At 41.3% G+C, this 26668-nt stretch overlaps 2 protein-coding genes and 1 pseudogene across 4 annotated transcripts; all 3 read left to right on the top strand.

Moving 5' to 3' along the window:
• Positions 1-205: 205 nt before the first annotated feature.
• Positions 206-14038, top strand: LOC311299014 (annotated as a pseudogene). Its single transcript, XR_014630310.1, has 10 exons — positions 206-523; positions 833-871; positions 4265-4327; positions 6002-6213; positions 6777-7532; positions 7983-8213; positions 8526-8595; positions 9286-9451; positions 9833-9954; positions 13861-14038. The product of XR_014630310.1 is annotated as an uncharacterized misc_RNA (transcript).
• A 3657-nt stretch (positions 14039-17695) lies between these two features.
• LOC311298800 (uncharacterized protein) lies at positions 17696-25981 on the top strand. Of its 2 annotated transcripts, XM_084422058.1 has the most exons (11): positions 17696-17770; positions 22474-22603; positions 22803-22988; positions 23089-23375; positions 23512-23602; positions 23823-23940; positions 24067-24142; positions 24217-24474; positions 24611-24782; positions 24878-25026; positions 25134-25981. In XM_084422058.1, exons 8-11 carry the CDS (start codon positions 24345-24347, stop codon positions 25325-25327), a joined length of 645 nt encoding a protein of 214 aa, XP_084278184.1. In that variant the 5' UTR covers positions 17696-17770; positions 22474-22603; positions 22803-22988; positions 23089-23375; positions 23512-23602; positions 23823-23940; positions 24067-24142; positions 24217-24344; the 3' UTR covers positions 25328-25981. The 2 variants fall into 2 exon arrangements, 1 of the variants encoding a protein (XP_084278184.1); XR_014628999.1 differs by lacking the exons at positions 17696-17770; positions 22474-22603 and having other exon boundaries at positions 22852-22986.
• On the top strand, positions 17714-21144 carry LOC311298799 (uncharacterized protein). Its single transcript, XM_084422057.1, has 2 exons — positions 17714-19125; positions 20256-21144. The coding sequence occupies exons 1-2, from the start codon at positions 17968-17970 to the stop codon at positions 20772-20774; spliced, it is 1677 nt and encodes a 558-aa protein (XP_084278183.1). The 5' UTR covers positions 17714-17967; the 3' UTR covers positions 20775-21144.
• Positions 25982-26668: the final 687 nt, after the last annotated feature.

The raw sequence follows: 26668 nt of genomic DNA, 5'->3' as shown, positions 1-26668 counted from the left end.
ACCATACTAGGCTATTACTGTCCTGATATAAGACACCAGGCTGAGCTCCTAGTCATTAGTAAGAACTGTATTGCAGCCCTTGTACCCTACCGAGGGCAGCAGGCCTGGCCCTCATCAGCAAGCTCTCGCCTTTCTTCACATATCGGGCCAGTGGAGCAACAGGAATCCTGAACTTCTCAGCTACCTTACTAAATGATCTGCCCTCCTCCGACTCCGATCGCTAACCAATGGAACTGGATAATATTCTGATTGTTCCGATCCAATCTGAGCTCTGACCTGCACTGTAAAATATTTCCAGGATTTCACAAGATATAACTGTAATATTTCACAGTTAATGACATTATTACCACTTCACAGGCTTTAACTGTGATAATTCACAATATAATACCGTATTTAGACTTTTACTGTGAAAATAATGCAGGCGCGGGGCTTTTACAAGAAACTACTGTGAATTCCGTCTTTTTCGAGTGGCAACTGCGTCAGCGTCATCAGAGCTCTCTGATCTCATTCGGTGGATTCAGCGGTAAGTGTTTAAATGTCAAACTTTATCAATTTGATGACTGTTTTTTATATGATAGTGCATGTTATTAAAAGTATGAACCAAATTAGCGTTAGTTGTAGGTTCTGTTGTCATGTTTTTGTAACTTAGCTGGAGCAGACTCGCGTTTAGGTTTAAGCGCGCAAATTTGAACGAACAGACGTTGGTTGTAGTGTTAATTATACCGTATTAAGTTGGTAACTGGTTAGAGACACCGTCCAACATTTAACTTTAGCTTTGCTTAAAGCTTATCTTAGTTAACTTACTCTAACAGCGTTCTCTCTTTTCCCACAGCATTTTACTACGTTGACCGACGAGAAATACAGTTATAAGGTAAGATGTGGCCTTAATGTGGGTATTTTGACAGTTATTATCAACTAGACAAATTATGGTGTTGTGGATTTGGGCAAAGGTGGATTAAATTCATCTCAAATTAGTATCTTTATAATAATTTTCTTCCCTGCTGTGTGTGTGAAACGGAGCAACCGTTGTCTGTCTCCTCAACAGAAAAATGAAGTGCGCATGTCAATATTCTTTTTTTTTTTTTTTTATAATCTTGTCTCTGGAATTTTCCACTGCCAAAATAAATGTTTTGCGCGGCAGTTTTCCCGCTGTTAGACCAAGGTGCACTCATCTGTGTTTTGCAAGAATATTAATGTTGGTTATAACCACAGTCTATGGTTATAACTAGACAGTCCAAAGTAATTGCAGTGATTTGTATCTGTAGGATATACGTTTGTAATTATTGTCTTTTAATCGTCATCTGGTAATTTTCGTTTAATCGTTTCTAGTAACTTTAGCCTACCTTACAACAGTAGTGACTGTCACTACAGGGTGGTGAAGTAGCTTTCTAGCTACACACTGTTCATTTTAAAGTTAATAACCTGAGTAGTCCTTAGTAGATTCTATATTTTCACATTTATCTTTAACTAATGTGTATATATTGTTCATTACTTTTTATGTGGTCCAGTAGTGTTTAGTAATTTAGGTGTGGGTGATCCAAATACAGTATGTTGGTGTTATAAGGGCAATCTGCTAGCTACATCCAAAATTGCTATTTCTATTATTTCTAAAATTAGTTTTTCTTAACTGAAGAACACAATGTTCAACTGTAAATTCAGTTTGTGTGAACATGTGTCTGAGACTGTTATTGAGTTTATTCAGCACTCAAAGCTGCATAGCAATGCTCCTAACTTTAAGTACAATTGCGGTGTGCCTGAATGCTCTAGGATGTATCGCAAAGCAAATATTTTGAAAACTCATATGTATAGAGAGCATAAAGGGCTTGGATCATCTGTGCGACCTTGCAAGCAATTTGAGACTCCCTTAAAATGTGTTGCTCCGTTTTGTACAGTTACATGTGACACCTTAAGCTCCCTCATCAAGCATTTGAAATCACACATACATGAGGGATTAGAAATCAAATGCCCAGTCAGAGGTTGTGATTGCAGCTTTACAGTTGCATCCACTTTAGCCTCACATTTTTCAAGGAAACACAAAAATCTAGATCACACCTTGTTAGATGTGTCCGATCCTGCTGAGCCTAGTAGTCTGCATAGTCAGCCATGTTCTGATACTTCTGTTGTGGATGATAATGAGCCAGAGGGGCAATTTGCTGTAGATGAAACTCTCTATTTGCAAAACCTTGCGCTTCTGTATCTTAAATTACAAGGAAAGTTATTGCTACCAGCCAGTACTATACAGACAATCATTGAGGACTTTCAAAATGCCCATGAAATTGGCTTCTCACATTCCCTTATGATCTTAAGTAAGAAACTGAAAGAAATTGGAATCCAAGAGGACACTATAAGCAACATCATTGATGAAATGAACAGGGAAGATCTTCTTAAGATGTGTAACAGGGACATTTTGAGTACAGACCAAAAAAGGAAGAGCTTTTTAAAAAAAAGTTTCAACTATGTTGAGCCTGTGCCTTTTCTTTTGGGCAGTGATGAAAATGGTAACGAGTGCTTTTCCCAGTATATTCCTATCCATGAGACGTTAGCAACACAGTTCAAAAGTGAGTCTGTAAGAGAACAATATGTCGCCACACATTTGCAACCAGCTACTGAAAATATAATTCAGGATGTGAGAGATGGAGAGGGATTTAAGGGCAATCAGCTGTTGAAAACAGAGCCTTCCTCTGTTGGTGTGATCCTATATCAAGATGCTTTTGAGGTTGTGAATCCACTTGATTCAGGAAAAAAAAAAACACAAGGTTTTAGCTGTTTACATGACCCTGACTGACATTTTGCCTCACAATAGATCCACAATAGACCACATGCAACTTGTCCTCCTATGTAGGGAGAAAGATTTTAAATACTTTGGCATGCACAAAGTTTTTGAACCATTGATCAGTGACCTCAAACTTCTAGAGGAAGGAGGTATTTTGACAAATGATGGCAGAGTTGTAAAAGGAGCTTTAGTTGCCATTTCAGGAGACAACCTGGGATCACATTGCATTGGGGGATTTGTCGAAAACTTTAGTCGGGCAACCCATTTCTGCCGCTACTGTGAGATCGACAGAAATGCATTTATGAATGAACCACACACGTGTGGGACTTCAAGAACTGCACAATCCTATCAAAGTCATTTGCAAGGTTTAGACACCAGTGCTACTGCCACAGTATGCGGCATCAAGATGGACTCTCCTTTTAACCAGCTTAATTATTTCCATGTTTGCCAGCCAGGGCTCCCGCCATGTCTGGGGCATGACTTGTTTGAGGGTATTGTGTCATATGACCTTGCCTTGTTTGTTGGTCACTTGGTTCAGGAGAAGCACTTTACCTACTTACAATTAAACAGATGTAAAAATCAATTCAAATATCAAGGAAATGATGCCAGCAGCAAACCAGCAGACATGTCTCCTGGTAGTGAACGATTAAGTGGACATGCAGTTCAAAATTGGTGCTTTCTGAGGTTGCTACCTCTTTTTGTGGGTGACAGAATTAAAGATCCTTCTGAAAATGAAGTATGGCGACTCATTCTGCAGCTGAGAGAGATTGTGGAGCTTGTTTGTGCACCAGCCATTACAGCAGGCCAAGTGGCATATCTTAAAGTCCTTATTGAAGAATATATCTTCAGTCGTCAAAGGCTTTTCCCTGCCAGTCCGTTAAAACCAAAGCATCACTATTTGTGCCATTACCCAGTGCTGATTCTTCACTTTGGCCCACTTATACGCCTGTGGACGTTACGGTTTGAGAGCAAACACACCTTCTTCAAGCAGTGTGCTAGGAAATTGCACAACTTTAAGAATCTGTGCAAAACTCTTGCAGAAAGACACCAACTATTGCAAGCCTACCTGAGTGCAGGCAGACTCTTTCCTTCTGATGTGCATGTTGATAAGGGTACAGAGTTTTATGTGAGTGATTACAACGACAGGATCAGGGCATCAGTAGCTTGAGTCACAGTCTGCAGTAGCTTGCAATGAAGTCACAGTGAAAGGCACAGTATACCGAAAGGGGATGTGTGTTTTGCTTGAGAGTACTGATGGAGAACTTTCTGTTGGAAAGATTCATCTTATCATTGCTCTTAATGAGTCTGTGCAGTTTGTGACTCAGAAACATACTTTTGTGAAGCTGAGCGACATGGGTGTCTATTGTGAATTAGGAACAGCCCAAGAGGATTATGTTTGCATCGAGCAAAAGGATTTGCTTGACTATTATCCTCTTCCATCATACAAAGTGTATGATATATCACTAATTGCTCTCCACCATTCTTTTCCAGAAGCAGTTTGAACTGGCACTTGACAGAGGTAGCTGAAATTAATGTGACGAGTGGAGCAAGCAGGTAGAAATGCACACACAAGATGTAAACTTATTGAGTGTTCCTTTTAATAAATTTTTTTTAAGCTATGGCAGAGGTTCTGCTTTACTACCAAATGTTCTGTAGTACATGATCTCATCACAGTGATAAAAAAAAAAAAAGAAAAAAAAAAAGAATTGATTGTAAAACTGTTCATATTTTAAGCTTGTTTAAGCTTAAAGTCATTATTTTATAATTCATCACACAGTTAAAGTTTAGATGCCCAGAGCTGGTGGTTTTTAGGTGTGGTAAAAAAAAAAAGAAAAAAAAAGAAACTGATACCATCCCTGTCTGTATTAAATCCAACTATTTCAATAGTATATTTTGTCTAAACAACTGTTATTTGTTTCTTAAATATCCTAGTTCATTACATCCAGATTCAATTCATACCTTCCTTTTGTCAATTACTTGAGACAATTTTTTGCTTACTAAATGTGTTTTTAGGTGTAAATAGTTTAATTGTATTCCCCCCAGTTAGTATATATAGTGGAAAGGGATAGTGTTCTTTGATATCTGTTGTGGAAATGGACAACTTGTACATGTAACAGTAAAGTGTGAGTAAACCTAATTTGTTTGTAATCAACATGGAAAATGGACAGTGTGACTGAAAATTGCAGTAAACTTGGAAACTTTTAGTTTGGTCAGGAATGATTGAGTTATGATGAGTTATATATAGTTCCACTCTTTTAGGTACAGTCTGTTGCAGTAATAAAGCTCAAACATTGTGTTTATAACTTAGGGTAACCATATTTTAGTTTTCAGAAAAGAGGACGGGGGCGTGGTTGATGGGTGGGGCGTGGTTTCGGCAGGCGTGGTTACGGGGTGGGGGCGTGGTTGGGGAGGCGTGGTTAGGGGCGGGGTGTGGTTAGGGGCGGGGGCGTGGTTGGGGAGGCGTGGTTAAGGGGCGGGGGCGTGGTTAAGGGGTGGGGGCGTGGTTGGGGTGAATGCATCAAAAATACTTGACAAATGCATTCACAACCTTGCAACTATGTTATTGAACTTTAACACATAAAGTAATACATCCTTTCCATTCAATGTTTGGCAGCAATAGAATACTATTTTTTTTTTAAAGTTTAGCTTTTAACACCTTTAACGTCACACTATTTCTTTTCATGGCCATAGGTTAAAAATCTACTACTAAAAGAAAAAAATCTACTACACTATTTCAGTAAAAAAACAATTTCAATCCTCCTGATGTTCTCTTGTAGCCTATAGTTTCTTTATGTGGGCTTCTAGGTCGCTAGCACCTTTATTTGACACTGACACGTACGTACCAGCTTTGCAATTCATGCATTCTGCTTTACACGGATCCCGACCGAAACGAAAACACAGGAATTTTCTCGGTAAATCATCTGTGAATTTACATTTGTTTTTGTTTTTTTTGTTGTTTTTTTACGCTGTTAGCTACTTACATCTTATCTCGCACTTGAACGTAAACTGAAGCGTCGAGTCACGCTGATAAAATTCTGTGAACATGAAGTCTGCCTGCTTTGATTTGATTGGTCATTTAAAATATTAAAACCAGGACATTCATAACTTTATAAAAAACAGCCAGGATAGGACGTGAAAACAGGACATGTCCTGGGAAAACAGGACGTTTGGTCACCCTAATATAACTATAGTAATTTGACAAATGGAATTGTTTGTATGTCTGCTCAGACTCTCTTTTCAGAAAATGGATGAAGTAATGATGAAAGAAGTGGTGCTGTCATTCATACCTGGTCTATCTGAAGATACTCTGACTTCACTGCTGAATGGGTTGCAAGAGCTTGGTGTGGAAAACCAGGAAGACCTTGCTTTAGTTCAAGAAAAGGATATCGAGAAATACCTTCGACCTATTCAGTGTCGAAAGTTACTGAATGGCTTTAAAGGTAACTATATTTTTGATACATTCCCATTGTAAAGTTGAATAATCTAAAGTTGAATAAAAATGAATAGAATAAAAATAAGGTTAAAATATAATATAATGCATAAAATTAAGTTAAAAATTTTTTTTTGAAGAAAGGCAGCATTACATAAGTGTAAATATAGCATGAATATAGCATCTACTCGGTCGGTCGAGTGGGTTAGAAATCTACTCGCCCAAAGTAAAAAATGTCTTGCCCAAAGTATTTTTTTTTTATTGGCGATTATACAACACATAACAATAAATACTAAAGTTAATTGTCATATTTAATCTTTATGAATAATAAATTAAATTAATCAAAACAAAGACCCTGTGTGTCAAAAATTATTAGTGGACAAAGGAAATATTAGTGGAGTTTTAGGGAATTGAGGATTTCGCTGCTAAGTTTCATAAAAAAAAACATGAGCAATTATCAGAAAATACATTTTTTGTCAAAGACTACACCAGATCGGATTCAGAGCGATAATCAAACACAGATGGAGTACTTTCTCTCTCCCTTCATGTAATAATCTGTTCTCTTATTTGTAGGACTCGCAATAGTTCAACTGGAACTGGTTCCTGTCACTCCAACCGTTGTCCCCAGCTCCTTAAACACTCCTTCCAACTTCCCATGCACTCAAGACACCATTTCGTCTCCATCCTTGCCACTTGGCAGACCATGGCATGTAGCCTTCGAGGTCAACTGGGATAGGATGCCAGCAGCTATTCGAAAGGCACTAACAAATAAAACAAGACCATCACCAAGTGATAGAAAAGATATGGTTAGGGCAGTGGTTGATCAGATGTTGGATCATGACCCTAACCCAAACAGAACAATGTGTCACAACATTGCTCGAAGCATTGTAAGGAGCCATCCGAAATGTTTTGCTGACGTTGCAAAAAATGGAGACATCCTTGGAGATGGTTGTCATTCTTTTCTGCAGCAAATAAAAACTAGGGTGGAATATAAAACCAGGAACAATACTCTAGCGAGACGACGCAGAGAGAGGACGCACAGTCAGGTACCAGATGAAGGCAGAGGCATGACAAGAGGCCCTGTAGATCAGTATGGCTGTGTAAGGTGGTGTCCTGAGGAAGTTCCATTTGGCGAAACTGAGGAATCATTAGATGGCATCAAAAGTCATCTCCTTAACATCTACTCAGAGGAAGGCATGAGTGGTGCTGAGAGAGCTGAACCTCTGATGGAGAAGACCTATATCATCCAGCGACGCTATCTTAATAGTGTACCTGCGCCAGCCATTGCAGTTGTTAAGGAGGAATGGCCTTTTCTCTTTTCACCAAGAGGTATTTTTTCCCTATTTCATCTTGTGAAGCACATGGCTCATTGCATGGGTGGAGTATAGTCTCAATCATCCGAAATGTAAAATGCACATCTCTTTCAAAAACAATCCAAAGCTATAAAAATTCCCTTATTTTACATGGCAGTATGTACAGTATGTAACAGACTAACGGGTTGCGACAAACACAGGTCTTTCTTAAGGGTCATTGTCCACAATATCTTTCTTTTGTTTTGTTACAATGAGTTAAAGCGGTCCTATTATGCAAAATTCACTGTTATAAGTTGTTTGAACAGCAGAGTGAGAACAAGGAGCCTATACTGGCAAAAATCCACTCACTCGTTTTTGAGGCTATATTCCACCCATGCAACACACACAATGTACCTGAAGCATCCAAAGAGCACCTGTATATAATTACAACAAAGATTCAGCAGCACTTCTACTCCATTATCTTCAGGTATATGTTCACACTTTACTCTTCTGACCGACGTCTCCATCCTCGTGAAGTTTCGAGAGGCCCTGGAGAACAAATTCAACACCATTCTGCCAAGAAGTCAACTGTCATCAAGGCGTGAAAGATGTTTTGGCTTGTTTTGAACCGGAGGCTTCAGACAAGGCTTCATGCCTTCTTCTCCTTCTGATGGCGTACTTCAAAGAGCCCAAGGATGCTATTGTGCTTGATGTTGATGTAAGTATATTTTCACTCTCACATTAACATAAGCATTAGGTCTATTGTTTTTTGTAAATGGTAATAGGACTGTACTTACATTGCATCTTTCTAGTTTTCTGACCACACAAAGCGCTTCACACTACACTTCACCATTCATACAGGTGCCAACTGCTCATCAATCCAAAGAAACCAGTCACATTGTCATGATCACATTCTAAACTTTACCAAATGTGTACTGCCTTATAGGGGGCCAAGGGAAGATTTGTTCGCAAATTGACTATAGCTACAGATTATTAACAGTTGAATCTTATTCTACTCTTATTTTTGCAGCCTTGTGCCACAGCCACTGATGTAGAAGGGACTGTGATGCTACCAAGCACCCCTCGCTTGATTGTTCAAGGTAATGTTGATGACTTCCTCATTTTGAATGTATTTTGTCAAGTCATCCACAGATTTGTTGTCTAGATTAGGTCTAGATTATCTTAAGTAAACCAGGTCATGATTTCTGGAAAGAGACATTGCTGTTGAGTTTTTCAAATGTGTTTTTTTTGCACTTTGAGCACCACAAACAAAGTTCCATATAGTCCCTTTATATACAAAAAAAATCTGTTAAAAAGATAACCTGAGAGTGAGTAGTGTTTTGAGTATGATGCTCATGTATTAATTTCATTTAAGGATCTAAATGTAAACAAAAATGTTGGCTCTCTCACTGAAGTCAACATAAACGACCTGCGAAATCACTCCCCAATTGAACGACTTTTAAATTGTTAAATTTAAAAGTTTAAATTGCAATTCTCTTGGGTTTAAAAAACTAAAATAAATATCTATTATGAAAAGGACAGATTTTTAATATCCAAAAGAAACTTTTAAGTGATAAGGTATGTGGTGTTTTGAATTATACTGTACACCTGCAACTTTATTTACTGTTCAACATTTGGAATGTATTGACATTTTCTTTTAAAGCAATGTAACACACAGTAGTTAGAATATGCCACAACTCTTTTTACTCTAATTTAAAAAAAAAAAAGATTATAATTTGATTCCTTTACTGAACAGTTGTCCATGATGAGTGTATCTGGTTTTGTTTCAGGTGACATAATGAAACCACGGGCATGGATGCTATCGTTGGAGGGTCAAGTGGTCATGGGACCTCACCTTGACTTTACATCTGGTCTGGCTGCTATTTTTTCCAGCTACTACTATTTTAATTTGAAGTATGCTGAAGAAGCTGCTTGTACTCTGGAATTTATCCAAAGGTAATAACTACATTAATATTGTACTTGATATTGTACTTGTACTTGAGGGCTTGCTTTTTATTTGGTGGGTTAAACAAGGAATGTTTGGATGTATTGTGTTTTGCAATCCACTCAGGACCACAGCAGCCAAACGGTGATGAATCCCCCCCCCCCCCCCCCCCCCCCCCCGAATGCTTTACCTAAGTAAATCACACACCTCTACTTTGTTGAAGGTCTATTCTTGACTGTGTTTGTGATGGAAATGTTTTTCAGTTCAGTTCCATGAAAAATATTTTCTTTCTGAATTACAGTAATGTCACCTTGTTAAAACTGAGCTAACTTTAGTTTGGCTGAAGGTGGTGACTGGGAACTGACCCAGTGCTTCTTGGGCATTCACCCAAGGTGCTTCTTGGGCATCAACCCAGAGACGGGCACAAAATCTAAGAGGCAGAGAGGTCACATGAACCAGCAAGTCTGCACTCTGATCAGGAAGCTCATTGACTTCGAATGGATGTCAATCTAATGTAAGCTGTGTTCCAACTTCAGAATGGACTAACAAAACACTGTATCTGTTTAAGGAACATGCTGACTTTTTGGGACTTGAGCTTATTCACAGTATCCCCCAGAGTTAGATAAGTCCATACATACCTTTTACATAAAACAAGGTCACATGAGACACAGCCATCTTCTAACCGTATACATACTGGGAACTATATTCTCAGAAGGCGAAGCACTGCTACTTGGGCGGAGTAATTTGCTCGCAGCGTCTGAGAAGCCCCGTGGTGAGGAGCAGAGAGTTTGCTCAGAGTTGGAGTAAATCACTCTGCAGAATAGCAGTGCTTCGCCTTCTGAGAATATAGTTCCCAGTATGTGTACGGTTAGAAGATGGCTGTGTCTCATGTGACCTTATTATTTGTACACACTGTGACTATACAAATCACAACATGTAAAGAGGAAAATGTTGGCGTTATTTTGTCACTTATTGGGAGCAGTATGCTAGCTGACGCCATTTATCTCCAGTCTTTGTGCTAGGCTAGCGGTGGGTGCGTCAGACAGAGTTATGGCACGCATGGAGGAGTATGTATGGACTTATCTAACTCTGGGGGATACGGTGAATAAGCTAAAGTCCCAAAAAGTTGGTGTGTTCCTTTAAGCTAGATGTAGTTATGCAGTAAGAAGTTTACTGAAGCTATTAAAGGGTTAGTTCACCCAAAATTGAAAAATCTGTCATTAATTACACCCCCTCATGATGTTCCAAACACAAGAATTTTGTTCTACACAAATTAAGAAGATTTTAAGAAATCAGAGAGCTTTCTGATCCCGCCTATAGACTGCAATGTTATAACCACTTTCAAGTCCGAGAAAGGTAGTAAAACCATCGTTAAAATAGTCCATGTGACTACAGTGGTTCAACCTCAATGTTATGATGCGACGAGAATACTTTTTTTGTGCGCAATGCAATCACATGCATGATCGAGAACACATCACGTGAATAGCATCTGATACTGACGCAGAAAGGAAAAAATTCGGTATTTTGTTTTGTTTTGTTTCTGCGCAGTAAAAGTATTCTCGTTGCTTCATAACATTAAGGTTTAACCACTGTAGACATATGGACTATTTTAACAATCTTTACTACCTTTCCGGGCCTTGAAAGTAAATAAAATTGCTGTCCATTGAGGATACAGAAAGCTCTTGGATTCCTTAAAATATCTTAATTTGTGTTCCAAAGATTTTTTGGGTGAATTATCCCTTTAATGTGTTCTATAGTGTCTCCTAGTTCAATGTAGAGTTTAGACAGACTGCAAAATAAATGTGTAAAATTCATTGTTTTTACGTTTATATGAATTTAACATGCCTAAATTTACAGTACTTTACAATAGTTTTAAGTGTAAATTTACATTACATTACTTGCTACTGAGTTGCATTACTATGCAATTTATCATGCAATTTTTGCTTAACCTCAATCATGTTACTTTCAGTCCTGTTACTCATGTGAAAAATAATAGGACTGAGTAAAATTAACAGGAGTGATTAGAGTCCTCTGGTTTGTTGATTTAATATTAATTGATATAGTACTTATTCACATGATTTTTTTAAAATAGTTGAAATTACTTAAATTGTAGACATTTTAGGATTAGGGTTACAATGCGAGTACCATACTTACAGGGAGCCAGTCCCCCACAGAGTAACTTAAACTTTTTGCCTTTCTTATTTTTTGTATATAGTTGTCACATGCCTGTCTTGTCTTGTGCTGCACATGGGTGTTTTGTTGTTTTGTGCCATGTGCTCTCCTGTCTATTGTCTAGCCCCTCCCATCTTGTTATCTGATTATTGGTTAATTTGTCCCACCTGTCTTTCTCGTTACCCTCCTTTGTTTGTTCCCCTATTTAGCCTCCCTGTGTTTGTAGTCCTGTGCTGGTTCGTTGTCCAAGTTACCTGTTCCTGTTCCTTCCTTCCTTCCTTCCTTCCTTCCTTCCTTCCTTCCTTCCTTCCTTCCTTCCTTCCTTCCTTCCTTCCTTCCTTCCTTCCTTCCTTCCTTCCTTCCTTCCTTCCTTCCTTCTACCGGAGTTTTTGTATCTTGTCTGCCAGTGTCTAATACATTTCCTCTGCATTTGAATCCTCGTCTCACATTCATCCATTCCGTGACAGAACAAACCAGCCACATGAGGACTCAGCAGAGAGAAGCATTCGATTGGGTCAGTTTTGGGGCGATGGTGGATGGTCTCATTCACGATCGGGAGAGAATTGTCAGAGAGGTGTTCCCAAGTCCGGTGGTCCCAGTTCTGGTGGTCCCGAGTCCGGTGGTCCCAGTTCCGGTGGACCACATGAGGACTCAGCAGCGAGAAGCATTCGATTGGGTCAGTTTTGGGACGATGGTGGATGGTCTCATTCACGATCGGGAGAGAATTGCCAGGGAGGTGGTCCCAGTTCCGGTGGTCCCGAGTCCGGTGGTCCCAGTTCCGGTGGTCCCGAGTCCGGTGGTCCCGAGTCCGGTGGTCCCAGTTCCGGTGGTCCCAGTTCCGGTGGTCCCGAGTCTGGTGATCTCGAGTCCGGTGGTCCGGAGACGGAGGAGGAGAAACCCCTCCACAACAACTTGTCCGGTGGCTCCTAACCCAGAGACCATCCCGGAGGTTACTGCCATCCATAGCGGGCCGACCAGGCGTCCAGCTCTGCCCGAGCTGCTCGCCCTGCTGGCCCCGCCCAAGCTGCTCGCCCTGCCGGCGCCACCCCAGGGACCTGGCACGTCTGCCGATCCAGAGACTGTTCACGTCACGTCTGCCGAGCCTGTGTCTTCGGACAAGATAGCCGCCGCCGAGCCTGTTCACGTCACGTCTGCCGAGCCTGTGTCTTCGGACAAGATGGCCGCCGCCGAGCCTGTTCACGTCACGTCTGCCGAGCCTGTGTCTTCGGACAAGATGGCCGCCGCCGAGCCTGTTCACGTCACGTCTGCCGAGCCTGTGTCTTCGCCGAGCCGGCGGTGTCTGTTCCTGAGCCGGCGGTGGCGGTGTCTGTTCCTGAGCCGGCGGTGTCGGTGTCTGTTCCTGAGCCGGCGGTGTCGGTTCCAGTTCCTGAGCCGGCGGTGTCGGTTCCAGTTCCGGTGTCGGTTCCAGTTCCTGAGCTGGTGGTGTCTGTTCCTGAGCCGGTGGTACCTGTTCCTGAGCCGGTGGTACCTGTTCCTGAGCCGGTGGTGTCTGTTCCAGTTCCTGAGCCGGTGTCTGTTCCAGTTCCTGAGCCGGTGTCTGTTCCAGTTCCTGAGCCGGTGTCTGTTCCAGTTCCTGAGCCGGTGTCTGTTCCAGTTCCTGAGCCGGTGTCTGTTCCAGTTCCTGAGCCGGTGTCTGTTCCAGTTCCTGAGCCGGTGTCTGTTCCAGTGCCGTGGCCGCCCGAGGGGTCGTCTCCGCCGTGGCCGCCCGAGGGAAGGTTTCCGCCCTGGCCTCCCGAACCCTGTGGGCCGCTCTGGCGTCCCAGATGTTTTGTTTCCCCTGTCCCGTCCTCGTCCCTCCCGTCCCTCCCTGTTCTGTCCCTCCCGTCCCGCCCTGGTCTTATGGAGCGTCTGGTAGCCGCTCCGTAGCGAGGGGGTAATGTCACATGCCTGTCTTGTCTTGTGCTGCACATGGGTGTTTTGTTGTTTTGTGCCATGTGCTCTCCTGTCTATTGTCTAGCCCCTCCCATCTTGTTATCTGATTATTGGTTAATTTGTCCCACCTGTCTTTCTCGTTACCCTCCTTTGTTTGTTCCCCTATTTAGCCTCCCTGTGTTTGTAGTCCTGTGCTGGTTCGTTGTCCAAGTTACCTGTTCCTGGTGTTTCCTTCCTTCCTTCCTTCCTTCCTTCCTGCTTGCTACCGGAGTTTTTGTATCTTGTCTGCCAGTGTCTAATACATTTCCTCTGCATTTGAATCCTCGTCTCACATTCATCCATTCCGTGACAATAGTGGACAGAACCCACACTACGCAGGTGCCAGCTGCAAGGGAAGGAGCAAGACACCTGCAACCCTCTATTTTCCCACCTTTTTGTCTTTTCTTCCATCTCTCTCTCTCCCTCACTCTCTCTCTCTCTTCTCTCTCTCCTTCTTTCTCTTTTGACACACATTCCTGTTACCCAGTGTTTTATTCCTGTAATTAAATAGTATTTTACTTCTAAAAAATAAAAGTTAAATCACTGTTTTTATCAGTTTTGTTTGGTCCATCATTTATGCTAAATCACTGTAATAGACATTCACAGTAATTCTACAGCAGCTTACTGCTAAATGACAGTAATACATAGACAATAACTAATTCCACAGTTAAATACATTAATTCTACAGCTGCTTACGGCTAAATGACAGTAATACATAGACAATAACTAATTTCACAGTTAAATACATTAATTCTACAGCTGCTTACGGCTAAATTACAGTAATACAATAGACACACCTGTAATTTCACAGTTAAATACAGTAATTCTACAGCAGCTTACGGCTAAATTACAGTAATACGATAGACACCACCTGTAATTTCACAGTTAAATACAGTAATTCTACAGCAGCTTACTGCTAAATCACAGTAATTTGACGGCATAATTACTGTGAAGACACAGTATACAGTTGTCATTTCACAATAATTTACTGTAAAAATGCTACAGTAACTTACTGTGAAAGTCATGCAACTGGTAACCTGCAATTTATTGTAAATTTACAGTCAAATAATTAACAGTGTGTAATGCTGCCTGAATTATAATCATACACTGTTTGCTCGTTGGCCAGAGGAGAACTGAGCGACTGAGTCTGGGTTCTCCTAAGGTTTATTTCTCCATTCTGTCACTGATGGAGTTTTGGTTGCTTGTCACTGTTGCACTTTGCTTTCGGCTTGCTTAGTTGTGGACATTTAATATTCAACAATATTATTGATCTGCCAAACTTATGGCTCGTTTCCACTGAGCGGTACGGTACGGTACGGTACGGTACGGAATGGTTAGCATTTATTTGCGTTTCTACTATCAAAAGTTGTGAATGGTACCAAAATGCCGAACCGTACCGTACCACTTTTTAGGTACCCTTCCATTGGGGTACCTAGAACAGTGGTACGGTACTAAAAGGTGGAGTTAGACTCACTGCAGGACGTTGATTGGTTGACAGAGAATCGTCACTTGGGCGTGCTACAAGGGGAATGACAACATAAGAAGCGCCATTTTTTTAATACAGTTTAATATAATACTACTGTTACTGTGTCACGAAATGTAATTTTAAGAGTTTTTCAGGTGAGAATGTAGTTGTTTAAAGCTCAAATCTGTGGTTTATTTATAAAGATGATTTTTTTTCCCCCGGTTGTGAGATCCATGCGATCAGCGGGCGCTCGGCGCTCATGTTTCCCGGCTGGATGAGCCTTTCCTCGGCTAGTTCTTCTGACGTTCGCCGCTGACTCCGACGGTAGTGGTTAAACATGAGATATAATTTGTCTTGTGTAGACCCAACGGGCAATCTTTGGTCTCGTGAATATATAATGAGTTCCCTGTCAATCGTTTTGGCTGAGGGCTAAGTTTAGTTTCATATTATAGGCTATTTGTATTTAACTTTACTGTTGTAATGTTAGAGCGCTGCATTTGGATATTTGACTGAATTGTTTGCTTTATTTCTTATTGTATAGCTTCTTGTACCTTTTACTTAAACTTTTATATTGGCTATTATTGATAAAACTGAAATTTTACAAAAAGAAATATGGTTTCTTGTAATTTTTTATTACAAGATTATCACTGATATTTATTGCAACATTTGTACAAATGCATATATTGCCTGGAATATGTGTAATTATTATTTTTTTTTACGAAAAGCGGTAAAGTTAGGGTTGTGTTTTAAATTTTGTTTTGTTATAAATAGAATAACGTATAACGTGCAGTGAATAATCAATATGCGTTGCGCATGAACCACATTTGTGTCCCTATAATGTTTAATTTATTTAAATGAAAACGAAAAGAGGCAGAGTGGTGTTTTATAACATATTTCGTTTTATTGTTGCTTAAAATGTACATACAGAGTAACAGAGATAACCGGTGTATCAGCGACGCTTTTAAGAACGCGCTGTACCATTTGCATGTAGGAGTCGCACATGGCAAGTACAAACTTTGCGTACTTGATATTGAGAAAAGCCTAATGTCGGCGCTTGTCTTCTAGTGACAAACATGTCGAGGAGCAAGAACAAGATCTGCTGTATGTCATCCATTGTAGTTTACTATGTTCTTCTTCGCGCGGAAATGACGTAGATCGAAACACCACGCCTATCAAGTAAGGGTACTGTTGGCAGTGGAAACGCTAGCCAGATCATGGTTAACAGACCCGAACCGTACCGTACTGTCCCGTACCGTGCTGCTCAGTGGAAACGAGCCATTAGGGTGAACTTTGTTGTATTATTTTCATGTTATCAATGTGAAGCTGCTTTGATGCAATCTGTATTGTAAAAAGCGTTATATAAATAAAGGTGACTTGACACACACACACACTCTTCTCAAAAGCATCCCAAGCTTGTAGTTATATCAACTGGATTAAAGTTTAGTTTTTTGTGAACTGGAGTATTGCACCTCTTTTTGATGGAAGAGCATTGCTAGAAGGATATATAGCCAGCGTAACGCACATGGTATCAGTCACAACCTATCCTACATGACCAATAAAAATCACAAACAAATTATGTAATGTAATTTTATTTCAAACGAATGAGTAAAATAAAGTGGGTTGAATCCAAGCAGCACTAAAATATTTCAGAATAGTGATCTGGCATCCATGATTGATAACACTATCTGTTTATTTATTTATTTATTTATTGTAGACTTTATTATTAAGTAAACTTTTTCCTGAAATATCCACAACATGTGGCATGGTTTATCTGTCAATCAGATGCGTGTGAAAGCCCGTTACTATAGCAACAGTGGAATCCTGGAGCATTAGTTTCAGAATCAAACAACTTTTGTAATGTCGAGGTCATGAGAAAATTAACTTGTGATAACGAGAAAACTATGGAATCCCTAAAGGTAAATTAAATGAGATGGGAAAAAAAATTATTTGGCAATTCTGTTGCGTTTTTTCGCAAACGTTTTTCAGGGGAACGCAAAAGCATTGACATTATTTTTCCTCTCATCTCATATTTTTTTCCCACCACCATGTCCCCTTAGGCGCTCCGTAGAAAACCACTCTTATTATGTCGTGATCACAAGAAAACAAGAAATCAAAAAATTATAATCTATGGCCTTTTAGGGCTACCGTACTAAAATATTTCCTGTATAAATATTTTTTACATTTTCCTGGTTGTTACATCTCTTTTCCCCAAACTGTACATATTATTCCCTTATTCCTACATGTAAGTTCTTAAAAGGTACGTTATAATTACTGAAAGGTACGCTGTACATTTGTTTTACTTATGCAGTATTTTGCCGGCTGTAATCTAAAGCGTTACTATTTTGTTTCATAAATACTTAAAAGTTATTTATGTGATCTATTCTCCCAATAGTGATTGCACAAGTTATTTTAAAAACTGAGGTTGATTTTCTAAATGTTATAATGTTCAACATGATACCAGGAATTACCTGTATCACAGTTTTGGGAAACACTGCTCTACATCAGTTAGTGTGGACTGATTTGACCATAACAAATAAATTAATAAACTTACATTAAACGATTAGTCTATCTCTTTTTTATGTTGTTACCATACAGCAGGTATTTTAACATGTATTTCACGTCATTTCTTGTATATAGTCTAAATGTCTATGCACTTTAGTGATTTTAGCCTGTGACCAGGACTTTTATTTTGGTGTGTTGCTGTGACATCATAAGGCTGCGCCGCGCTACTCTGCCTCTGTTGTGAATCTGCTGAAGAAAGGTTTGTGTTTTAAGCATTTAAAGTTTTCAAATAGACATAATCTGTTAATGATCCTCCAATACCAGAGCGTGTATGACACTCGTTTTTAGTACTAGCAGTTTTATAGCACTTACATACAGTAAACAGTTTTAGTTGTAACAAAACATACAGCATGTTCATTTCATAGGAAAATAAGCAAGACAAGGGAAAGTGAGGAAATGTCAGGCAAGAAAAAGCAGTATACAAAGGAAGTGCTAAGAAAGGCAGTTGAGGAAGTGAGAGCAGGAGCTAGCTTGAGGCAGACGTCCAAAAAGTATGGCATCCCACACACCACCCTGCAGGACTACAGAAAGAAGAAATACACACTGAACCCTCATCCTAATTCGGCCCTGACGCCTGCAGAAGAAGATGCACTGATTTCTTTTATATTTTGGATGGCAGACCACGGCTTCCCAGTCACAAGAGCTGTGGTGAAAGTGCTGGCTAGTGGCATCATAAAAGAGAGCGGCAGAGCGGACAGTACCACTGTCAATCTGGAGAAGGGGCCGAGTGATGTCTGGTGGTCCAGATTTAAGGCCCGCCATCCAGAACTCACCTCCCGTACAGCCGATTCCCTTGACAGAGCAAGAGTCCACGGTGCTACTCCAGAGGCCATTGAAGGGTTCTTTCAGTTATATGAAGCCTTGTACATCCGTCACAGTTTAGAGAACAAGCCCCATCTCGTCTTCAACTGTGACGAAACTGGCTTTGGGGACAAGCTTAGGTCAAGGGAGAAGGTGCTCTGCCAGACTGGGAGGAAGCATGTCTACCAGCAGCAGCAGACCACCAGGAAGCACATCACAGTGCACTGCTGCGTGAGTGCAGCCGGGGACAGCATCCCACCCTTCATCATCTACCCCGGCTGCCTCCCGAAGAACGCATACAGGCTGGACGGGCCGCCCAACGCTCTCTACGGCATCCAGGAGAAGGGGTACATGGACTCTGAGCTGTTTCTTAAATGGCTGAGGCATTTTGTGCAGTATGCTCCGGAGGAAAGACCAATCATTTTAATCATGGACCAACACGAGACACATGTCTCAAGAGACGTAATCATGTACTGCAGGGAAAATACAATTGAAATCCTCTGCCTCCCTGCCCACACCACACACATCCTACAGCCCCTAGATATTGCTGTCTTTAATCCCCTTAAGACTGGTTTTTCCAACATGGCGTCCAGGATGGGTCTAGTGCGAGGGGATCTTGTGGTGGGGAAGAAGCAGTTTTCTTCCCTGCTAAAAACTGTCTACCCCACCGCTGTCACTGCACACAACATCAAGGCTGGCTTCCGGAAGGCAGGCATCTTTCCTCTGTCCAGGGGGGCTGTGGACACAAGCCAGGTAATCTTAACATTAATACAATGATAATTCATCCTCTAAGTTACTTGTAGTGTTGTTTTTGGCGGCCTGTTTTAATTTTCAAGCAGTCATTTTAGTTTTTTATTAATTTTAGTCACGTTCATACTCTTTTTAGTCTAGTCAAGTTTCAGTCGACTAAAAGTCTGAGCATTTTAGTCTTATTTTAGTCAGAATTATCCATGACTATTTTAGTCTAGTTTTAGTCAATGAAAATTTTATTTTAGTCTCTTTTTAGTAATGCAATTCTATTTAACCCAGTCAATATAGTGTACCACTATGGAAAAATAGCAAAAGTAACACTCGTCTCATTCGTTGAGGTTGAAAAACAAGTTCTTTGTGACATCCAAGATTTATTGTATTAAAATTTAAATGCAAAAGAAAAGGCACGAGAGTCGGCTGTTTTTGTCAATTTTAAGTTTTAATTTGAAATGTTTGCGATTTTAATATAAGTACATGGCTAAATATTTTACCACTTGCTTCTAAATCTATATAAAAGTAATGCATTGAACAACACGTTGTTTAAATTGTGCTTAAAATTGAATTACGTCTATTAAGGAGTGTACTGTATATGTGTACAAAAAGAATCGCAATGCTGACAAAACTTTTTTTTTAAATAAAAGTAGCTGATAACTTCTGGATTTGAAATAAAAATAGTGAGTATGTGCTTGTGGTCCAGCCGTGGATCAGTTACGCACTGCAAACGCAGCATTTGGCACGCAGTGCGACCTGATGCAGCCGCTGAAGTGAGCCACGGGAAACAGAAATACTGCAAAATAATAATAATAACGCGACTAAACGAGACGAAATAACGTCATAACATTTCGTCTCGTCTCGTTTTGGTCAACGAAAATGAAGAGACATTTTAGCATAGTTTTTATTTTGTAAACCACATTTAGTCTCGATTTTATTCGTCAACAATATTGCATTATACATTTGATTATAGTCATCGTAACATGAACAGCATTTACGTTGCGTCTCGTCTCGTTTTCATCAGGTGATAAAGGTTCGTTGACGACGATATTTAGTCATAATTTTCGTTGACGAAAGCAACAATAGTTACTTGCATTTTTTGTGGTGTGCTAATGAGTTTTAAATATGCTTTATTGTCTTAGGTGGTGAGAGTGCTCCCATCTGCTGACGCCAGGCCATCCATCGCTCCCGTCACTCCGCCATCGATCGCTCCCGTCACTCCCTCAGCCACGCCATCCATCGCTCCCGTCACTCCCTCAGCCACGCCATCCGGTGCACCTGTCACTCCCACACACACATACAGCGATCCCACTACTGACACACAGACATCAGCCACTCCCTCCACACCTTGTCCCACCTGTAAAAGGGGGATTCCCAGAAATTACCTGGTAGCAGCAGGGGTCATTCCAGAAAGCCTGGCTAATGTCCTCATGAGCCCAGCCTTGGACAGGAGGGAGAAGGTGAAGCGTCGCCTTCCGCTGCCAGCCCGCGTCATCACAAGTGATGGGTATGTTCGACTGCTGGAGCAGAAAGAAGCAGAGGAGAAAGAGAAGGAAGAAAAGAAGAGAAAGCGCAAGGAAGATATGGCAAAGAAGAAGGAGGCAAAAAAGACAAGGGCAGGAGGCCAAAAGGCAGAAGAAACAGGCACCACCTCCCACTGAGGAAGATGGGGAACACTGGGCTGTCTGCAGTAGGGCGGTCCCACCTGGCTCAGGAGATGGGGCCATTGATGAATGGGTGCAGTGTGACCTTTGACATCTTTGGTTCCACGTTGAGTGCGCAGGGGTGGAGGAAGTGCCAGACGTTGAGTGGTTTTGCCATAAATGTTGTTTGTCCACATGTACACACAATGTAAATAGTTTCAAATATTCTTTTTTTAATCAGTTTAGTGTTAAATGTAAATGGTGCACACACACGTTACAACACTCACACACGCGCACAAACACGCTGTATCCTAATCATTTTATTTTTAAGTTCACGGTTTGCCCATTAATTAGTTACTTTCAATTATTAAAATGTTTAAACAAATGCAAATTGTTTCCCCTCCTTCTTGTTCCTCAGAAAGATATGGTCAAGTTGTTTTATAACGTTTCACATGGTTCATGCTTAACTCACGTGCCATAATTAACGCAATCACGACACAATCATGCCTAACCATACTCGCGGTGTCGTCTAGCTTATTAAGCAGTAGGCTAATTTACTTAAAGGCCGTGTTGCAGGGTTAATTTTTCAACGAATTTGTGCAATTTGCTTGTTGGTAATAAACATTTAAACTGTTATCCATTGTATTTTATGTTGTTGGGTATCACAAAACGGAATATAATACGAAAACGTAGGTACTATCTTACAGCGGTTTGCAACGATTCTCCTTTCCCCCACAATGCATTGCATTACGTCACCTTGGGGAGAGAATTTACCAAAGCCCGCCTTGAGAGCATTGAGAGTGACTAGAGAGACAATTAGTAGACGAGAGTATTCAGATAGCGCAGATTTTAGATAAATACATAGATATAGACAGACAGATAGATAGATAGATATAGATAGATAGATAGGCAGACAGCCAGATAGCATAACGTTAGCATAGATAGCTAGCAGCTAGATAGATAAATAGATAGAAATATATAGTAGGTAGATTGACAATGGTGAACTACTGTGTTTGTGCTGGGTGTAAAAACTCCACCCAAACAGGACACAGGGTCCATGGCTTCCCTGTGAAGGACAAGGCAACCCTCAGACAGTGGGTACAATTTGTCCGTGTTAGGCGGGCAAATTTTTCAATGACCTCCGTCACCACAAACTCGAAGATCTGCAGCGCGCATTTCAGGGAGGAGGATTACGACCCAGGGGATATCAGGATGGTTTCTCTTGGGCTGAAGAGGCTGAGCCAGGTACTGCTTATTCCGACCGCCGTGCCGTCTGTGCACACGCACCTCTCTGCCTGCCCTGCCCCAAGACCGAGAAGCACTAACATCGGTGCCGCCCGCCGCAAGCGAGAGCTGGCTACGGTTAGCCTCATGCTAATGTTTACGTTAGCTAGCTCTGTGTATACTACATACCGTGTTTCCCCTCCACTACAGTCATGATCAGTCTGACATCAGAAAAGCACATTTCGTGATTCATGAATATGAACCAAAATAAAAGTGCAATGTCCAGAAGCTTGTCATATTTAGCTAGTTAGCGCCTTGACTAAAGTTAGTGTTTGGATCACTGGTGATAATCAAGCAACTTTCACAACAGTGTGTGTGTGTGTTTGATTTAGCTGCTTGATTTAAAGTGGATGGAAATTGACTAGTACGGTTTTCTTTCATATGTATTTAACCGTGATCGTGTTGCTGACCATTTTGGATTTCTTTGCGCAAGATGTTGACAGATGCCTCGACGCAGGAGACCGCGGACAGTGTCGGTGCTATGATAGATGACCCCTTGCCCTCCTCCTCCACTTGTGACACAGGGACACAATGTAATTTGAAGCCCCCTGGAATGTCTCACGGTAAATCTTGGGTATTTCTGGGATGATTCAATGTTTGAGTGGTTGATATGCTGTCTAAAACATACGTTGCCAAATTCTATGCATGCAGGACATTTCCATACACGTTGATGAAATTAAAACATAGCCTACACCAAAACATAACCTCTTAGATTTGCCATGATTGTCATATATGTGGGTATGTTTACTGCCTCTGCCACAGCTGTGCAGGTGAACCTAAAGCCCAAGATGGTCAGTGTGGGGACTCAAACGACTTTCAGGATGCAAACTTCCACCCCCCTCACTAGTCCTGAACAAACTGATGAAGAAGAGGATCCCTCTGTCATCATCAGTGATTCATCATGGGTGCCAGAAGACCAGATGTCTGATGAGGATGAGGAGGAATTGTGTGAGGAGGAGCCATCTCAAACTTGTCACCCCCACAAAAGTGAGATAATTTAAAACCAACATAGACCAACTTTGAATTTTCATTTTTGTGTATCTGGTAGTTTGAATGACACCCCCACCCACCCAGCCAGCCGATCCTACACAGGAATATGCCAGCCTGCAACCTCCTTTTAAGTGGGGCCATTCATTTTACTGGATGTTTGGCCTCCCAGACATTGCGAATGATGACCCTGTTTGGCCTTCAGTGCATCAGCGTGAGCACCTACTTTCATCATCAGCACCATTACACGATCCCTGTCATCATTCAGGCCTGGCAGAACGATCAGGCCAAGAATCTGAGTGACCTCAGGGCAATGGATGGAGGCCTAGTTGTTGCTGGTGACTGCAGGTAAAGCAGAATTGTTTATTCTATGGCATTACTTAATTTTACATACAACCTGGATTCTATATTGCAGGTGGATTGTCTTTACAGACACTGGTTAATAAAAACTTGAAACATAATTCAAATTTGTAATTATCCCCAGGTCAGATTCTCCAGGGCACTCTGCAAAGTACGGCTCATACTCGTTGAAAGAGGAGAGAGTGAACAAGGTGGTGGATGTGCAACTTGTTCAGGTAAGCCTGATGTTATACGACAAAGAAATTAAGTCTGTGGACTGCAACTTATATAGCACTTTTCCACTAGTACAACCATGCATAGGGCTTTATCATGTCTGTCCTAACTTTGAATCCTGTACAGTGTATTATAATGCTTGGAATAGCAACCCTCTGGTTCCTTCACGCCTCCTTCACCACCACAAACATTCTACACTTACACTGTTATGTCATGTTGCAGAGCTCAGAGGTCCCCAACAGCTCTTGGTGTGAGCTTGAGGGGCTCAAGCGCAGCATCAGCTTGCTGAAGGAGGCAGGACCTGCATTTGTCAACCCTTATCACAGACAGACATCGCCAGGTAAATACAATATAGATGTAGAATGTAGATTTATGAATTGCACTAAGGTTGGATGTTTGTACTTTTGCTGATGCACTGATGGCCAGACAGTGCAAGCATCCACAAAGTTTGCTTTCTACTCTTTAGGTTGCCAAATGGGTGAGAGAAGAGCTGTGCCCTGAGGGAACACGGCATTATTTTGATGTGTGGCACGTTGGGAAAAGTATGTATCCATTGTTGGAACCTTGAAGCAGTTTTTGTTATTGCATTTCAATTAATACCATTTGTCTAAACCAGGTCTGGGGAAGGCCTTGGATACAGCCTCAAAAGACAGGCAGTGTGACCACCTGCAGTTGTGGAGGCCAGCTATAGTAAACCATCTTTACTGGACTGCAGCCTCAACCCCAGATGGCAACCCAGCTGTGATGGAGGCCAAATGGAGAAGCTTGGTCAATCATATCCAGGACATCCACGACCATGACACCCCTGCCTTTTCCAGTTGCGCTCATTCCCCTCTGGAGGGGGATCAACGTGATAAAGAGTGGCTGGAACCAGGTACAGTACACAGTATGTAGTATTATGCATGCTCTATAATTCCTATGCAGGATAATCTCATGTGTGTTTCCATTGAAAACAAAAATCTGTCTGTCTATCTCTCTATCTGTCTGCCTACATATCTTGGTCTTTGCAGGCTCAATGGGAGCAATAAAACTGGAAAGCATTGTCACAAAGACGTCCTTACTGAAGGATGTGAGACAGCTGTCTCCACAGCACCAGACTTTCTCCCTTGAAGCCTTCCACTCCCTCATCCTACACTTCGTGCCCAAGCACACTGGATTTTCATACCTGGGCATGTATAGCAGGTCAGTGCTGTGCAATGGAATACATAATGCAGTATTTTATCATACATACACAAGATTTTTGTTTCAAAGGTGTTTTCAAATTTGTTATCCTGTAGGCTTCTCTTAGCGGCACTACATTATAACTTCAATGCAAACAGAGAGACAGCACGAAGAAGCGATGGAACGGAGAAGTTTTGCGTGCGATACCCACGGTTTAGAAAAGGTGCCTATGTAGTGCGTCCCATCAAAGAGAAGGCCTCATACGGTAAGCCGTGTCATGCAGTTGTATCATATTTTGACATGGCGAATGAGACATCTGATCAGTGACAGCAATCTTTAAACAGTATTTTATCATTATTATTATGTCTGCAGGTTATGCAACTTCATTAATCGAGGTCCTTCAGGAGAGCTACACACAATCACCAAAGGCTCTTCAAGAGGTTAGCGCCGCCAATCTGTCAGCCTGTGCACCCGCCCCCATCGCCAAATCATTCGAACAAATTCCTAAGGAGGAGGCCATCAGCCTCTATCAAGCCCAGCAGTCACGCTACAACAAATCTAATTAACATTTTTATTAAAAAATTTTCCCAGACAGGTCCAATCATTTAGTTGTTTTAATTGTAGTAGTTTTATTCCTTCCTGTCTGTTCATTTGGTGGTGGTTTTCTGCATGCCGCATGTTTTGTTTTGTCTTTGTGTGCTATTTATTGCTTTGGTTTTTTACTTCGCTGTTTGCACAAGATCATTCCTTTTTTGTCTTTGTAAGAACCATTAATTGTAGCTGGTGGTGGGACCTTGCCGCTGTTGTGCCTACTCTGTGTGCTCCATGTGGTTTTACAAGGGCTCTGTCTGTGTGCTGTGGTTTTCTTTTTCTTTTGTTTGCATGAAATTTCTTTTATCTAATTTAGATTAACAACATAATTTACCAATCACTGTACCTGGTGTGCGCTTTTGTCTTGGGTCACTATGTGTCTGCTCTATGTGCTTTTGATATCACTGCATGTATGTATGCATGTATTTGTGTGTGTGTGTGTGTGTGAGAGAGAGAGAGAGAGCAAACCATCAGCTGACCCGCAGGTAAGACCACACTATTGCAAGGTAATTTTGAGTCTTGAGTCTTTTCAGATTTGTTTATTTTATCAGGACTTCCAACCGGTCTCTCTCTTCTGTAATGTACTCTGTAATTACTTGGGATAAACTAATAAACTGTTTTTATTGGAATTCACGTGTTCTGTGTATTGTTACATTTTAAGGGCGGTTAAGCGATCACAACAGAACAAGCATGACTTAAATCTTGAACTGAAAAATACGTAATTAATGTTGTACATGCCAATATGGTTTTTATTCATTTTCATCCAAACGAGGCCATTGAAAGCCATGATAGGTCTCGTCACCACTATGAAATTGTTGCCTGACAGCTGAAACCAGACAGGAGGGTAGAGGCTTCCTTATATGCCTGCCAAGAACTCCATATGCCCAGCGTATAGCCTGCCTGTATGCAGTGGGATGAGTATGTTGGAAACATGTTCACTGTCTATACAACACATCTCTAGTCACCTATAACTGTTTAAGTTGGTTCATAAGACTTTGTGTAAAAAGTAAACAATTAACATACTCGTGTGTGCTGGCTTGAAGGGGACCATGATCCTGCCTGAAATGGGTGTATGCTATCTTCAGCACAAACGGATTCAGGCAGCATGCCTCAAATCCTGGATGCTGAGTCAGGCACGTCACATCTGGTTGCGGGGTGAGCTCCTCGACCAGTGACCAAAGCGCACTCACTTCCCTACAGCACAAGCTTTCCAACGCAGTTTCCATGGGACGGCACCGCCCACACAAGCACCTGCCAAACACAGCGACAGACACGCGGCGGCTACGTTTGCAACAACATTTTCACCGGAAGAAGAG

Source organism: Rutilus rutilus (assembly GCF_951802725.1).
Source record: "Rutilus rutilus genome assembly, chromosome: 10".
NCBI classification, from domain to species: Eukaryota; Metazoa; Chordata; class Actinopteri; order Cypriniformes; family Leuciscidae; genus Rutilus; species Rutilus rutilus.
Note: the sequence above shows the minus strand (reverse complement) of the source record. Positions and strands in the feature narration are given on the sequence as shown.